The sequence below is a fragment of the Dioscorea cayenensis genome, chromosome 10, assembly GCF_009730915.1.
Source record: "Dioscorea cayenensis subsp. rotundata cultivar TDr96_F1 chromosome 10, TDr96_F1_v2_PseudoChromosome.rev07_lg8_w22 25.fasta, whole genome shotgun sequence".
NCBI lineage: Eukaryota > Viridiplantae > Streptophyta > Magnoliopsida > Dioscoreales > Dioscoreaceae > Dioscorea > Dioscorea cayenensis.
Window position 1 is genome coordinate 1,121,637 of NC_052480.1, and position 17,335 is coordinate 1,138,971.

Genomic DNA, 17,335 nt, shown 5'->3' on the forward strand with positions numbered 1-17,335 from the left:
CTATTTATTGGCATGATTTGACACCTAGACCAAGTGACGTGGCAACCAAGGTGACAAAGCATAATTGATGATGTGGCAAGCATGGTGACATGGCAAGGAGACTTGGAGTGCAAGGCAAACATCTTGAAGATCTTGATGGAGCTATTTTTAGTAAGTCTCTAACATGGAGCCAAATATCTTGAAGATCATGGTGAAGCTATTTTAAAGATCTTGGTGGAGTTGTTTTTGGCAATGCATTACATTTGAAAACAAGATCATATCAAGACCATATTTAGATGATTTGATTGAAGACTAAATATGGTGGAGCTTAATTAAGGAAAGATCTATTCATGGTGTGAATGAAGATTAATTGAAGATATGACTTGAAGAATCATTGAAGTCTATTAACGGCAAGATTTGAGGACCAAACTTGGGTGAATTGAAGATCAAGTTTGGAGAATCTTTGAAGACCAAATTTAGGTGGATTGAAGACTAAGTTTGGCAAGTTTCGTGAAGACGCACAAGGACGTGCGCCCCTTGCGAGGGGACTGCGTGATGAGGAGCTGAGGAGGTAGGCTAGTTGCCGGCAGTGGGGATCGGGAGATTTGGCTGCATCGACTCGGACTAAGCATGACCGGGAGGTTGATGGGTCTTGAGGTCGTCCCGCAACGTAACTGCGAACTCGCTCAAGTCGCTAGATCAGTGACATGTTGCAACTTATGTTACAACAGGAGTTGCAATGCACTAATTTCTAGCAGTGTTTTTAAATTAGTAGCCGTGAGATTCTAAAAAGAGGTATGTGCTATATTTGGGACGCTGAGGCGCCTATATAAGCTACCTTGCTCGTAGATCGTAAGGCGTGACTCTTGAGTGACTCTTTCGAGGAGAGTGCGTGAGCACCAAACAATCTAGAGAGGGTAGTGATCTTCATTGTTGAGAGTGCGAGTGACAAGTGTTTGTACTCATCTATTTTTTTACCTCTTTTAGTGGATTGTTTATCTCCGGGCTTGGCCCCCTGACGTAGGCGAGTGGACGCCGAACCGGGTTATCAACGCTATGTGTCTCCTTGTGTTTGCTTTGTGCTTTTTTTCTTTATTGGTTTGTGTGAGACTTCTATGAGTGATTAAGTGTTACTTAATACCCACAAACCACACCGGAGGAACTAACAAGTGGTATCGAGCGTTGGTCGCCGTTTTTCACTTTGGTTTCAAAGTCGGCGAGGTCCCTAACAAGTTCCATTGATGGCCGGAAAAGAAGGAGCTTCCGCCACACGACCACCGCTGCTAAATGGATCCAACTATCCATATTGGAAGGCACGCATGAAGGCGCTTATCAAGTCCATTGATGAGAGTGCATGGATTGTCGAGAAGAAGGATGGTCTCCTCCTACTCTAGTTGATGAAGATGAGAACGTGATCATGAAGAAGAAAAAGTCATTGGAGTGTTGAAGACATGCGCAAAAGCTAATGCTAATGGAAAAAGCTCTCAATGCAATTTTTTTGAGGTGTTGATGAGAACCGCTCAAGTATATTGCAACATGCGAGAGTGCCAAGAAAGCTTGGGAGATTCTTCAAACCATTCATGAAGGGACCAACTTGGTAAGAGAATCTAAACTCCAAATGTTAACAACCATGTTCGAAAAATCTCGGGATGGGAGAAGATGAGACGATAGCCATGTTCAACGCCAAATTGATGGACATTGCAAATCAAGCCTACCACTCGGCAAGGAGTATTCAAATAAGAAGCTAGTCCCGGAAGACACTTAGATCTCTCCCAAGAAGATTTGATGCAAAAAAATCTCAAAGAATAGAAGAAGCAAGAGACATCTCAACTATGAAACCGGGATCGAGCTGATGGGGTCTTTGCAAGCATATGAGATGAACCTCAATCCCCGAAAGAAGAATAGAAGATATAGCCTCAAGGTTGAAGCAATAAAAATGTAAGGAGTTACAACATCGTCGTTATAATAGAAGATGAAGACGAAGAGGATAGAGAAATTATTTTTTTGTCAAGAAAGATGCATGACATGCTCAGAAGATACAAGACACAAGGCAAGAAATTTCAAAAGAAAAAGATTGTCCGAATAAAGAAAAGGGAAGAAGTCGAAAGATCATCACAAAAAAAGAAAGAAATTGAAGATCGCCCTCATGAAGATCAAGTGTAGAGAATGTGGAGGCTTTGGGCACTATCAAGCCGAGTGTGCTAATACTCTCGAAAAGAAAGAAAAAAATCACTCGAATGCTAGATGGAGTGATGACTCGGATGGTAGCAATCAAGAAGACGATGAAGGAAGTCTCGAGCAACCATCATACGTCGCTTTCCTCGCTATGATGAATGGATCCACGCCTGCGAGTAATATGTTGCAACATCGCCTACAACATCCACTCGAAATTGACAGATGAGTACAATGAGGTAACAGAAAATGATCTTCTCACAAGCTATAAACTCATAATGAATGATTTAATGATATGATGTTGCAAAACCAACGCTTGGAGGAAGAGTTGAGTATATGTAAAGAAAAAGTTGTTCAATGTCGAGAAGACCTTGGACTCCATGAACAAGGGTACTACCAAGCTTGACGAGATTCTTTCACTGAAGAACTAGTAAAACCCGACATGGTATTGGGTATATGGAGAAAGCTCAAGTGTCAAGACGTAAGATTCGGGGAGTTGTGTTTGTCAAGTCAATCGCCCAACAAAACGTTAAAAGAAAAAAACAAGTCAAAGCAAGAGAAGAACCAAAAAAAGTGAAGTGCCTACATGCTTTCATTGTGGAGAAACCGGCCACATAAGACCCAAGTGCAACAAATTGAAAGAAGACTTGAAAAAGTGGAAGAATAATTGGACATGAAGAAGCAATCATTAAAAAGAAAAAGTTAGAGGGAAGACTATTGTAATCAAGAAATTGTGGATTCGAAAAAGGTGAAGTACCAAGAGAAGAAGAAGAGTTCTCCGAGCTCAGTTTGAAGATGGTGATAAATCGATAGGTACAACATTATGGTACAACAATCAATATGTCGACCGAGGTCCCTATGAAGTCAATCAAGCAAAAACACTCCAAAGGAGTGAAAAATCTCTTGATGTCTCTCAAAAGTTAAAAATCAAAAACAGGAAATAAAAAAAGGAGGGAAAAGTATATTCAAAAAGGAGAGGGATTATTTTTGAAAAGAGATTTTTTTTGAAAGGGTGCCTTGGAAGTTATAACTACTTAATGGGGGCATAAAAACCCTAATATCCCAAATTGTTTCCAAAGATTGTTTTTGAAATCAGGAGAGAGAGAGAAGAAAGAAACGAAGACAGATGAGAAAAGACGAGGACAAAGAGGATGGCCCGGCCCGTGCTCCAATCGAATCCCCATAAGAAATTGTCAGTCCGAATTGCGGAAGTAAGGATGAGAGGGACCCGATTCGAGGAAGCCCACCAAGAAGAGAAGAATCGAAGATTTGGGGAAAAGCGATTGTCCCTTATGTTTCTTCCTCGTGATGTCGAAATAAGAGAAGCTGGGAACATCGCCCTCAAGACTTGCCTTCAAAAGTGTCAAAAGATGCAGATGATCTCTTGAGATGGGTTCGTGAGTCTTTTTCCGTGTGCTTATGTTCGAGAGAGCAGAGGAAGATGAACAGGAGGACTCCACTCACTGCTCCAAAGAGGGAGAAGGTTCGAAGAACAACAAAGTTAGGGGATGAAGATGTCAGAAAAAGAAGCAAACCGAGCACAAGCGTAAGAAACTATTGGAGAAAGAAGTACGTATGTTACCACTAGTGTCAAGAAGAGGTCGCTACTATTCTAAGTGAAGTTCGGGTGATCTACACCCGACATCGTCAAGCACCTATAGAAACGTAACATGTCACAAAGCACCGGTTATAACATCTTCTCGCAACATCCGAGCGCTCACATAGTTCGACGAGATCCCACTCAAAGATCGTGTTGCTCGATTGCTAAAGGGAAGAAAGTAGTGTCTCGAAAAAGAAGGCCCAGCCAAGGAAGAAAACCCGAAAGAAGGAGAAGGTTAGCAAAAGAAAGTCTTTCTCCGATCCCGAGTAGAAGCTTCCCTAGATACAAGAGAAGGTGTATCAAGCAAAGAAAACAGGGGGAGAAAACATCAAGAAGCTCTAAGAAAGAAAAAGAAGAAAGCAACCCAATCGTGCAAAAAGACAGTTGATGAAGATGATTTCGTGACAAAGCATCCAAGAAGAAGTTTGAATCATGTGAAGAGAGAGGTGTTGTGGTTGAAAGAATGATCGATGAAGGAGCTTTTTGAGAAGTATGGCTCGACCGAGCCGCGAACAAAGAAGTTTATATAAGTCCGCCACTTTTCCGTAAAAGCTATAGTTTGTCTTTAGTGCGAGAATTTTTACAAGAATTTGCCGCCTCGACAAAGGGATCACTAGAGTTTATGTTCGAGGTAAGTGGATCCCTTTTACTCCCACTTGTCTCGAATAAATTCTTGGAGTTTAAAACCAGAAAGGTGAAGGGAAACTATGAAGAAGGACTTTAGTTGAATGAAGAAGTTCGAAAGAGATCACCTGGAGGAAGGACAGAGTCATGGGGAGAGGAGACAAGACTCCCCAAAGATCCACCCTTACGGCCAAGTACAATGTTCTGCTTAGACTTGGCATTCAGACTGGTTACCACCCACACAATTCCGAAAGATAGCGAAGGAGCTCGCGCTTTTATTGTTTCGTCATTGGTAACGGCAAGAAGTTCAACTGGGAAGGCCGATTTTCCAAAATATTGTGAAAGAAGTCGATCGCACAAAGCTCCTCAACATCACTTGGGTATCCCCTGCATCGCCGTCAGAGATTTGTTACAACATGGAGTACAACTCAAGAAGGGAGAAAGCAACACAAGAATGAAGAAGTCAAGATTTCTCGTAAAACTATTCAAACTTTTTCGGTAAGAAGATTGATTTACCTGTAGGAAGGGTGTCTCCACCATCAATGCCTGAAGATGAAGAAGAGGAAAATCTATTGGTAGAAGAAGAATATGAGAAGATGTTGAAAGAGCAACTAGAAGATGTGGAGAGGAGGCAACGAGCATTATCTCGCAGTAATTGCTCATCATCGCCAAAACAAAAAGCGTAAGATTATATCTCGCCTGGAAATTCTTGAGAAGAAGAAGAAGAGAGAAGACGATGGCCACGACTGTGGGGAGATGAAGACCAGAAACTCAAGATAGGGGAGTTGTCGAAGATGGTATAACAAAGCTTGCAACAGCCTAGCATGAAGACTTCGGCATCAATTACGTCACAAAGGGGAGAAGTGTGTTTGCACCAGATCGACTAGTTATTTGTTTTTTTCATTTCTGGGCATTTGAACATTTAGTCTTATTGTGTTGAACATTGTTATGTTTGTCGACTCATTATGGTTAAATCGTATTTTGTCTCACTAGTTGCAGCTTTGTAATATTTTCTCAAGTATTTTTGTAAGCAACTAGATGATATCTTCAGTGTCGACCATAGTTTCGCTCTCCGACTGATGTTGTTCCCGAAAATCAGTAATAGCTACGCTTTAGTCTCGCTGTCCGTGTCAGTTGTAGACAGAACGTTATAACAGAGTCGGCCCTGAGTGCAGGCAGCTAGATCAAATTATGCCAAAGCGGGAGATTATTAGCGCAATCAAGACTATTTATTGGCATGATTTGACACCCAGATCATGCGACGTGGCAAACCAAGGCTGACAAAGCATAATTGATGATGTGGCAAGCATGGTGACATGGCAAGGAGACTTGGAGTGCAAGGCAAACATCTCAAGATCTTGATGGAGCTATTTTTAGTAAGTCTCTAACATGGAGCCAAATATCTCAAGATCATGCTGAAGCTATCTTAAAGATCTTGGTGGAGTTATTTTTGGCAATGCATTACATTTGAAAACAAGATCATATCAAGACCATATTTAGATGATTTGATTGAAGACTAAATATGGTGAAGCTTAATTAAGGAAAGATCTATTCATGGTGTGAATGAAGATTAATTTGAAGATACTGACTGAAGAATCATCAAGTCTATTAACGCAGATTTGAGGACCAAACTTGAGGTGAATCAAGATCAAGTTTGGAGAATCTTCAAGACCAAATTTAGGGTGGATCGAAGACTAAGTTTGGCAAGTTTCCGTGAAGACGCACAAGGACGCGCGCCTCATGCGAGGGATCGCGCGACGAGGGAGTCGAGGAGGTAGGCTAGTTGCCGCAGTGGGGATCGGGAGATTTGGGTCGCATCGACTCGGACTAAGTACTGACCGGGAGGTTGATGGGTCTTGAGGTCGTCCCGCAACGTAACCGTAACTCGACTCAAGTCGCCAGCAGTGCTATGTTGCATAACTTATGTTACAACAGGAGTCGCAATGACTAATTTCAGCAGTGTTTTTAAATTAGTAGTCACGAGATTCTAAAAAGAGGTATGTGCTATATTTCGGGACGTTGAGGCGCCTATATAAGCTACCTTGCTCGTAGATTGTAAGGTGTGACTCTCGAGTGACTCTTTGAGGAGAGCTGCGAGCACCAAAACAATCTAGAGAGGGTAGTGATCTTCATTGTTGAGAGTGCGAGTGACAAGTGTTTGTACTCATCTATTTTTACCTCTTTTAGTGGATTGTTTATCTCCCGGCTTGGCCCCCCAGACGTAGGCGAGTGGACGCCGAACTGGGTTATCAACGTTGTGTGTCTCCTTGTGTTTGTTTGTGTGCTTTTTCTTTATTGGTTTGTGTGAGACTTCTATGAGTGATTATGTTACTTAATACCCACAAACCACACACGACTGAAACTAACAAGGAGTATTACTCCCACTGGTCATGTAATCGCGCTTCACTAAAGCAAGCACCATATCCTTTTGATTGGTTATAAGATTTAAGAAGCTTTGAAGTTAATAAATTTTTTTTTTCAATAACAAACTGAGAGCCAACCCCATTCGTGATGAATAAATAAGGAGATAATAACCTCGAATCAAAATAAGAGAACTGCATGGTATTTACTTATCATATGCTCATGCTCAGGAAGTATGCTGATAACTTAAGTCGATAGGTAGACAAATTAAAATGTAACATTTTTTTATCTTTTTAAATTTATTTTTGAGTAGTCTCAAATTCTTTTTAAATTTACTCATTTCATTCATTTAAATTTATTTTTGAGAAAAATATACTCATCGAGTCCCTCTACTTTTGAAAATAAGACTTATTTTAAAAAGTAGAGGGACTTGTTGGGAGTATTTCTCCCTAAGTTGGCACATTTTCAAAAGTAGAGGGATTAGTTGGAAGCATTTCTAAGTAGAGACCAAAAGAAGAGAGAGAAAAGTAGAGAGACCAATTAGAGTATTATACCTTAAAAAAATATTTGAATTTTTATAATAAAATATTATTTATAATAATAATAATAATTTCACGTCTCTCTCTCCTCTCACAGTTTCTGTCATATTTTTTGAAATCTAAAGGGCGTTAAGAGCGCACCTGCACATAGGGGTGTATTTGAGCCGAGCCGTTCGTGAGCAGCTCGGTGTTCGGCTCGATAAGGGCTCGTTCATATTCAGCTCATATTGTAAATGAGCCAAGCTTGAACATCATTTTCAAGCTCGATTAATAAACTAACCAAGCTTGAGCAGCTTAAAACTCGGCTCGTTTTGGCTCGCGAGCACAGCTCATGAACAAGCTCAAGAACAAGCTCGTTTATAAGCTCGGTTTTGAGCTCGATTATATATATATATATTAAGGTGTATATGTGACTATGTCATTGTTGTCAATTTGAGTCACACATATAGGGCTCTAAACTACTATTCAAAGGCTCACTACGTTAAAAAGCTCGGATCGAGCTTAGTTCATTAAGTTAAATGAGCTCAGTAAGATAAATGAGCTAAGCTTGAACATTACCAAGTTCGGCTCATTAAATCTTGTGAACAACTCGTTTATTGTATAATTAAAAGCTCGTTTATAGTATCATTTACAATTTTATTTGTAACAATAATTAATATAATTATTTATAGTGTCATAAACAAGATTATTTACCGGATCATTAATAATATTACAAAAAAAAATCTTTATAAATAGTTACATCATAATGTTTATTTTGTTATTATTGTAATTATTTGTTAACTTATTTAATGAACATTTTAACAAGCTTGAACTCAAACCTTAATGATTCCATAAACAAGCTTTAAATTATTCTTTTTACTAAAATGATCTTCAAACTCAAATCCAGATTTGAGTTACACTTGATAATGCTTCATTAAATAAGCTTTTAAATGATACTTTACTAAATAAAAAAATAGAATATAAAAATAGTCAGCGTTAATCGAAGTTTAACGAGCCAAGTCTAAGCTTCAAATTTTCTTAACAAATTGAACCCGAGCATGAAGCTCGAAATAAGCTCGGTTAGAGCTCGAGCTCGGTTAAAATAGTAACGAGTCAAGCTTGAACATGAAAAATGAAGTTCGAAGAAAGCTCGGCTCGAGGTCAAACTCGATTAAATAGTAACGAGCCAAGTTTGAACAAGGCAAAGCTCGGCTCGGTTCGGCTCGGCTCGTTTACAGCCCTACCTGCACACACACACACACAAACAATGACTACAAAACAACACAGCCGACAAAATGATTAATTTCATTGGCCCATTCCCATGTCAGGTAATTGACCAAACCACCCCTCACTAATTATTCAATTCCCTTCATCCCTTCAACCCCCACCCTTCCTCCCATCTATAAATGCCCATGCAACCCTGTAACTCAAACTCACTGAAAACACTCAAAGAGTAACCAAATACCAATTAACACCCTTTCCGAGTAAAACCAATGGCTCACCATCATCTCCTCCCATTAATCCTTCCCCTAGTTCTTCTCATCCTACCATCATCTACTCATGCAACAACCAAAGCCATGTTCACGGAGCCCCTCCAGTTGCTCTTCGGCGGCCAAAACCTCACCGACGGTGACCTAACTTTATCCCTATCCAACGACTGTAGCCTTATACTCTACAAAGACGGCATCCCTGCTAAAGACTTCAACACCAGCACCACCACCTCAAGCTGTGCCCTCTTGGTCACCCAAAATGGGCAACTTGATCTCGTCCCTGATAATGAGCTCACCCCCACTCAAACCATCGGCAAGAAGACCTACCCCGGCCGATATGCTTTGCTATTCATAAACGGCAACCTTGGTATCTTCGGTCCTGCCATGTGGGACAATGGTATCAAGAGCTCAACTTTCTTTAATATCAATTACCAACCCACACTTAACCATGAAAAAGCTCAAGACAGGGTCCACAGATTACATTCTTTTCTCTGGTAACTATGTCACTGGCAGTGGGAATGGTGATGTTGTTATTGCACAAAACGGCAAGGTTTCAACTGTTATTACTAAAAAATGTGCACTCGCTGTGAAGGATGATTCTGCTAATAAGACTATATGGCATTCATGGCCAACGAGTGATGAACCAACAGAGTGCTTCCTTGAGCTTAAGTCTAATGGACAGCTTCTTCTTCAACGGTATAATGAATCTGGGGTTGTTACACAGTGGAAAGGTGGATATGCAGCGAAAGATAATCTTTATGTTTGTCTTCTTCGGTATTATGGTGGGATTACTATTTATGGACTTAAGACTTGGCTTTATCATGATGGTTCTTCTTCTTCCTCTGCTGCTGCTGCTGCCGCCGCTGTTGTTGCTGAGAAGATTAAGATGGTGACTGCTTAGACTTTCATTTGTCATGTACGCGCGCATATAAGACGTACAGTAGCTTAATTTATAATTTCTATATATGCATGCTGCATGCATGTGTTTCTTTGTTCTCCGTTGAGCTCTTTTTTGCTTGCATATATGAGCTGGCTAGCTAGAGAATAAAGCTGCTGCTGCTGCTGTTGCTTCTTGATCTTTGTGTGTGGAGGAAATAAGTGATAGTTAAGCTCTGGCTTAAATAAATAAATTTTTTGTTATTATTTTCTTTCTTCTTTCTTTTTTCTTTTCCTTTATATATCTTATCCTTTCTTCTTTTTCTCTGCTATTCTGATCATATAACAATTGGCCCCAAAGTTCCTAGTTTTGGTTTTAATAATATATATATATATATATATATATACCATTCAATCTTGCTCGCTCCCTGAAGAGTCAAATTTAAGAGACAATAAATGGTTTAATATTAAATATAATTATTTTGTCAAACTTTTTTAAAATATTATATTATATTAATATTCAGCTTGTATGATAGTGAGCAAATAATCAACCTCCGCTGTTGCCTTGGTCATGTGCTTATGTAATGGTATAACATGTTTTATGTTTTATATTTAAGGCTATTTTTTTTTTCTTTTTAGGTATGCTTTTCATTTTTATTTTCTTTATTGAATCTTTTTGTTTTGAAAAAAATTAAACATATAAAATATAAGAAATGCATCATCTTACTATTGATATTAATATTATTATCATTATTATAATTTTATTTAGTTATTTTTATATTGTTTTTCACAATGGTTGTCCTCATCTTTTAGAGCTGATTTTTCGAACATACTAACCTTATTAAAATTTTCAGCATTAATTCAAACCAATGGCAAGCTAATTTCATTGTCAATTTTATCTTTCTATCAATTATAAAGCTTTGCATTCTTTTATCACCTTTTGTTTTATTCTTTCTTTCACTTTCCAGCTAGAGAGTGCCATTGTCTCAATTTTGATGTTTTAATTTTCGTTAGTAAACATGGAAAAGATACATACAATGAAAATTTTTATAAAACACATGAAAAATCATCATTTTTTTTTCAAGCAACACATTCTAATTTCTCCTTTTAAACAGTTATTGTATATGCAGAATCATATTATAATATGCACGTGAGTATTATTGATTCTATTATACATCAGTTTGTCTTTTATATGTTGGAGTTCCTATATATGTCAGAATTATTTTATGAGAACAGTGAGAAATGATGGAAATAAGGCATCATATTGAACAAACATGAAACGTGGGACCGGTCTCATTCATGGAATGTGGCACATGAACTCAGCTGGAAAAGATGGCTTCAAATTGCCTGAATACATTATTGAAGTCCAAGTTCAGCACAATCCACTGGCTCATGATTACCTTTTGTTTTATATTGTATTATATTGTATTTCATATTAGTTAAAGATTTTATTTCTTCCTCTCGAGCAGATATTGTTTGCTTACAAGAATCCAAACTTCAAGAAATTCCTAGTTCCATTTGGAGATCGATTGGTGGATCGAAATTGAACTTTTTTTATTATCTACCAGCAATTGGCTCAGCTGGTGGCATTATCGTTGCTTGGGATAGTTCCCAAGTTAAGGGCACAATAATTCACAAAGGAACCTTCTCTATTACTCTGGAATTCACAAACCTTCCCCTTGACTCTAAATGGGTTTGCACTAGTGTTTATGGTCCTAACGCAAGCTCTTCTAGAATTGATTTCTGGAATGAACTCCGATCTATTAGGAATTTACATGAATTACCTTGGATTATTTGTGGAGATTTCAACACTTCTTTCACTTTAATCGATAAAAACAAAGGAGATCCCAACCCTAGAGAAATTGCTAATTCCCAAAAGCTTTTAGGTGATCTCAATCTCATTGACCCTCCATTACATGGCCGTAACTTCACTTGGACTAATGGACAATCCTACCCTTTATGGGTTAGACTGGATAGATTTTTATACTCACATGATTGGCCACTGTTATTTCCAAGAATCATTCAAAATACTCTACCAAGAATTGGCTCTGACCACGCCCCTATTTCTCTGGAATTTGGCAATCATAACCCTCGCTCTAGAATTTTTAGGTTTGAAAAATCTTGGTATTCTAATGACCAACTAGAGAACTTAATTCAAGGTCGGTGGTCGGACCATAATCCTGTGGGGTGTGGGGCCTTTGTCATATCCAAAAAATTAGCTTTTATTTAAAAATCTAAACTCCGCTTTTGGGCAAAAAGATAACTTTGGTGCTTATAATTCTCGCAAAAAATGTTTGCTTGCTGAATTAAATTCGCTTGATACCTTACGAGAAAGTAGATCTCTCTCAGCAGATGAATACACTCGTTTTTCCCACATTCGACCGATCTTTTTCTCTCTTCAACAAGAGGAGATCTCATCGGAAACAATACTCTAGAATTACTTGGCTTAAAAGAGGGTGATGTAAACACAAAATTTTTTTCCATCTACAAGCTAATGGCGGGAAAAAATAAAAAAACTTTTATTCGAGAATTCGTAGTAATGGGGTTTGATCAAGATAATAAAGAAATCGGGAAAGTCTTCACCGATCACTCAAAACACCGCTGGTACCCCGATCTCACATCGTTTTCTTCTTGACCGGGCACTCATCTCTTCAATTTCAAAAGATAGAGTTGATCTAACCTCGTTAGACCTTCCCTCTCTCCCGAAGAAATAAAAACAGCTGTGTTTGATCTCACCGACAAGGCTCCAGGTCCAGATGGTTTCCCAATGTTCTTTTTTCAAAAACATTGGAGTCTTATCCAAAGTGATTTTCTTAAAATATGTAGCGATTTTTATGATGGTTCCATCAACTTCGAACGACTCAATTGGATTCACATTGCTCTTATAGCTAAAACAAATTCTCCCTCTGAGGTCACTGAATTCAGACCCATCAGTCTCATCAATTCAACTTGTAAAATTATATCCAAAATTCTCGCCTCTAGATTGAGTCAAAAAATTGGTTCATTAGTTGATAATTCTCAATCTGGTTTCATTAAGGGTAGATGTATCGCAGACAATATTGTTGCTGCCCAGGAAGTGATTTTTAATCTTCAAAAAAAGAAAATTCTTGGCTATGCTTTTAAAGTTGATTTTGCTAAAGCCTTTGATTCTTTAGACTGGAATTTTCTTCTTGAAATTCTAGAAGCTAGGGGTTTTGGCAACCGCTGGATCTCATGGATACAAATCATTCTAAAAACTGCTAAAACTCAAATTCTCATCAACGGTACTACTCAGGGTTATATTCGCTGCAAAAGAGGTCTGAGACAAGGTGATCCTCTTTCACCCCTTCTCTTTGCCTTAGCGGCTGATACCCTTAGTGCCATGTTCTATCACGCAATTAATTCTAAAGTTCTGATTGGGGTACAGCTTGATCAATCTAACAGCATTTGCCACTTACAATATGCTGATGACCTTATCATTTTCTCTGCTGGTGGTCATGAAGATCTTAAAATTATTAAATTAATCCTTTACCTCTTTGAAGGCAGTTCCGGTCTTTCAATTAATTACTCAAAAAGCTGCCTATATTCCACTAATTTTGGTTACCAACCAACTTCCTCCTCTGCAAGAATACTTAATTGCAACAGAGATTGTCTACCAATTACATACTTGGGGATTCCCCTTTCTGGTAGACGACCCAAAAGAACTGACTGGACAAAGTTGATAGAATCTGTTCGTTATAGACTCACATCCTGGAAAGCGATTTACCTTTCTTTGGGTGGTCGTTTAACTCTTATCAACTCTGTGTTATCTTCCATACCAGTCTACTGGATGTCAGTCTTCAAACTTCCCACATGGGTCATTCTTGAGATTGACAAAATTAGGAGGGATTTTCTTTGGAAAGGTCCTGATCTGGGCAATAAAGGAATAAGATTAATCGCTTGGAAAAGAATTTGTCGTCCTCGAAGCATGGGTGGTTGGGGTATCATTAATCTTCAGGAATTCAATAAAGCCTTACTTGGAAAATGGTGGTGGAAATTTATTTCTACATCTGACTCTTGTTGGTCTAAAATAATCAAAGTTAATTATATTACCAGAGATTTTCCAAGATGTCTATTCTCTCAACCACTAAGAAATAAATCTTTCTTTTGGGCAGGAATTAATTCCATACTTCATTCATTTCGATCCCGCCTAACCAAATCAATCGGTAATGGAGAAAAAAACATTATTTTGGCACTGACGGATGGTTGGATGGCCAATCCCCAAATATCATTTGGAATCCCTCTTTTTGGTCCAGTCAGGACCCTTGGATTACTTTTAAAACAATTTATTCACAATCTCAATCATCGGGGGTAATCCGAGTTAGGTCCTGCCACTTCCAGTGATGTTCTCTGCTTTATTAAATTCCTTGCTCGACTGCTCCAATGACCTTGAAGATTCCTACTCCTGGTCTTTAGAAAAAAATGGAACTTTCACTGTCAAATCTTTTTACAATTTTTTAATTGATGGGGGTCTTCGCAACCAGCTCTATTCCAAGTTTTTGGAAAAAATTAGGGTCCCCTAGCAAAAATTACTTTTATTACATTGGTGGCCCGGGATAACAAAAATCCCGACACTTGAGAACCTTTTTCAAAAAAAGGTTGCAATCCTTACGCCACTGACACTTGTATTCTTTGCCATAATAATTCAGAGTCAGTGGATCACCTATTTTTAAACTGCGGCATTTCTGTTCGTATTTGGTCCTTTTTTCAAATGTTTGCTTAACTCCGAATCTCTACCTTCCTCAGTTTCAAATATTTGGACCAATTGGATCCCCTCATTAAATCCTATTCATATGAATTTTTTTGGGATCTCGTCTCCAGAGCTATCTTCCGGAATATTTGGTTGAACGCAACAATCGTATTTTTCAACCAAATATGTGCACCATCTCTATTACAATTCTTAAAACCGCTAATACGGCTCTTTCCCTGGATTGCAGTTCGGATCTCCACCAACTCGGGAAGCTCTCGAGGTCGTTTCGAAGGTAAAGCGCTCCTTAAACTTCATGAGCTCCAGGTCCACTGACCTCACAGGCGATATGGCGCCCAATTCGACTCAGGAGTAATCCGCTTGTTTCACTTCTGAGCTGGCCTGTGTCTCCAGACGGCTGACTTCGCCAGCTTCAGACTCTCCTACTTCTTCTTAGTTTTATTTTCACTGTTACTTGTCTTTCTCATCCCTGATGAGGAAATCAGTTTCCTTCTTCTTTAGATTGTCTTGTTTGTTGTTGCCACTATGAACTTTGTTTTCCCCAGTTTCTCTTCTCTTTAATAAATTTGTGGTTTATCCACTTTATTCAAAAAGTTAATGTTTGTTTAATTAGGTCATTTTAAGGTTATTGTATCTATAGTGATTGTTAAGTTTTTTAATTTAAAATTATATATACCAACTAAATTGATGGTCAAATTATGTAGTAATAGACTATTTAAACTTCTGTAGCTAAAAGCTATTTATACCGATATAAATATTGTTAATTTTGGTGATAATTGATAAAAATACGATTTATTGTTAAAAAGAATCTTTTATATTTGTTTTGAGGTAAAACTTTTATCTCAATATTTAATTTGATTGATATTAATTGAAAAAAAATAAAAATATTTTTTTTCAAGAAATTGTTTATTAGTTTTTTTAACTAAAATTGATTCTTAGTAAAGAAAAAAATTTAAATATTTATTAATTTTTTATAAAATTTAAATGTTGATTTTTAGCATTTTATATGATGCAAACACTTAGGTAAAAAAAATTAAAAACAGAAAAAAGAAAACAGTTACTAGCTTTTAAGATAAAAAAAAAAGCCAAAACTTCAAAACATTATTAGATGGCCCTTAATTAAAATTAACTTCTTATTATTATTATTATTATTATTATTATTATTAAAATCTAATCTTTTATCCTTCAAGCTCACGGTCCTGTGGTCTCTTCCGGGCGTGATTGTGCTCTCTGCGGCCCTTGAGATCCACTGCCAATGGCGATCATGTGCTCCTCTCCCTCTAGATCTGGAACTCTAATTTCCAGATCTTTGATCATCATTTTGCCTTTTTGGTGTTCTTGATTCTATTATGATTCCCTTAGATTCCTTTGTTTTGGTCTCACTACAAAAAAAATCATATATGAGCACAGAAAAATTGGTACAGAAAAAAAAACTCAGTGACAAATTTGTCACAATATTTGACACGGAATTAACAAACTGTGTCAAATATATAATTTTTTTAAAAATATATTTTTAATTCCGTGCTAAATACAGTGCCAAATATACAAATTTAATAATTTTACACTACAGTGCCAAATACAGTGCCAAACATATTTTTTTTAAAAAAATAATTTATTAATACTGTGTCAAATATTGTGCCAAAAATCCCAATATAATAATATATTAATACCGTGACAAATGCCGTGTTAAAATACAAATATAATAGTATACTAATACCGTGCAAAATACTGTACTAAAAATATAAATATAATAATATATTAAAACCGTGTCAAATACCATGCCAAAAATATAAATATAATAATATATTACAACCATGCTAGAATCATGGCGCTAAAAATATAGATATAGATATATATTAATGACTGCAGAATACCTGCAGTAAAAATACAAATATACTAATATATTAATACTCAGTACTAAATGCTATATAAAAAAATATAAATATAATAATATATTACTACTAGTGTCGAATCACGGTGCTAAAAATATAATGTAATAATTTATTAATATAGTGCTAAATATAGTGTAAAAAAATACAAATATAATAATTTATTAATATCAATGCCAACATCTGTATAAAAAAATATAAATACAAAAATTTATTAATACGGTGCCAAATATAATACAAAAATATAAATATAATAATTTATTAATACTGCTAAATACGGTGCCCAAAATATAAATATAATAATTTATTAATACCGTAACAAATAAAGATTTAGAAGATCTTTTAAATCTTTGATTTCTAGCTTTGTTCTGCATCTCTGTTTGGGGTTGGTGCTTCGTTAGCATTCATATTTGTTTTGGATTAGTGTTAATCTTCGATTCATGTCTTAAAAAGTCTTATGAAGTTAAAAGTAGTTTGTATCAAAATCTCATAGCAAAGAATGCTGACATATATAGGTTCAAGATGCAGTTTTGAGCTAAAAGATTAACACTTAATTGCAATAGCGCATTAAAATTAGATGCTTAATGCTCAAAGCAGAAGTGGTGGTAAGGGCTGAAGGCAAAGCTTAATGAAAAATTTTATTCAATAAAATAATTATTTCTAATAAAAAATAATACAACTCTTCTTCAAGTTTTTCTCTCTTTTTGTATTGATCTGTTCTAGGCTCCATATTTTTCTTGTATTTTTTTCTGTTTGTTGGTGTTCGTTTATTTCACCTTTAGTGGACACGTGTTTTCTCTCTACACTTCTATTTTATTTTAATAAATTTAAAGTTTATTTTAAAAAAAAAATTCAGTAAAATAATCACATTTTAAACACATGCCCCGAAAAAAAAAATACAAACCAGAAGTTGAACTATCACATGCGGCTCTGTAAATAGACATATATTTACCATGTCATGTCATCAACTTAAACTTTTTAATTACTAAAATTTGTTATAAATTTTAATAAAAACTCTGGAATTCTAGTGATTTTGTTATAAATTTAATAACACTTTTAAAATTTATAATATTTTTTTAAAAAATAAATAACTTATACTT

At 36.7% G+C, this 17,335-nt stretch overlaps 1 protein-coding gene across 1 annotated transcript; it reads left to right on the plus strand.

The window, feature by feature from the left end:
- Positions 1–8,747: 8,747 nt before the first annotated feature.
- LOC120270742 lies at positions 8,748–9,645 on the plus strand. The gene is made up of 2 exons (XM_039277813.1): positions 8,748–9,141; positions 9,212–9,645. The coding sequence occupies exons 1-2, from the start codon at positions 8,748–8,750 to the stop codon at positions 9,643–9,645; spliced, it is 828 nt and encodes a 275-aa protein (XP_039133747.1).
- The last annotated feature ends 7,690 nt before the right edge of the window (positions 9,646–17,335 follow it).

Excerpts from the sequence above, each read along its gene's own strand:
- LOC120270742 (XM_039277813.1), top strand. The coding sequence starts at position 8,748 with ATGGCTCACCATCATCTCCTCCCATTAATCCTTCCCCTAGTTCTTCTC. Across the intron at positions 9,142-9,211 it reads TCCTGCCATGTGGGACAATG|GGTCCACAGATTACATTCTT; the intron begins GTATCAAGAGCT and ends AGCTCAAGACAG.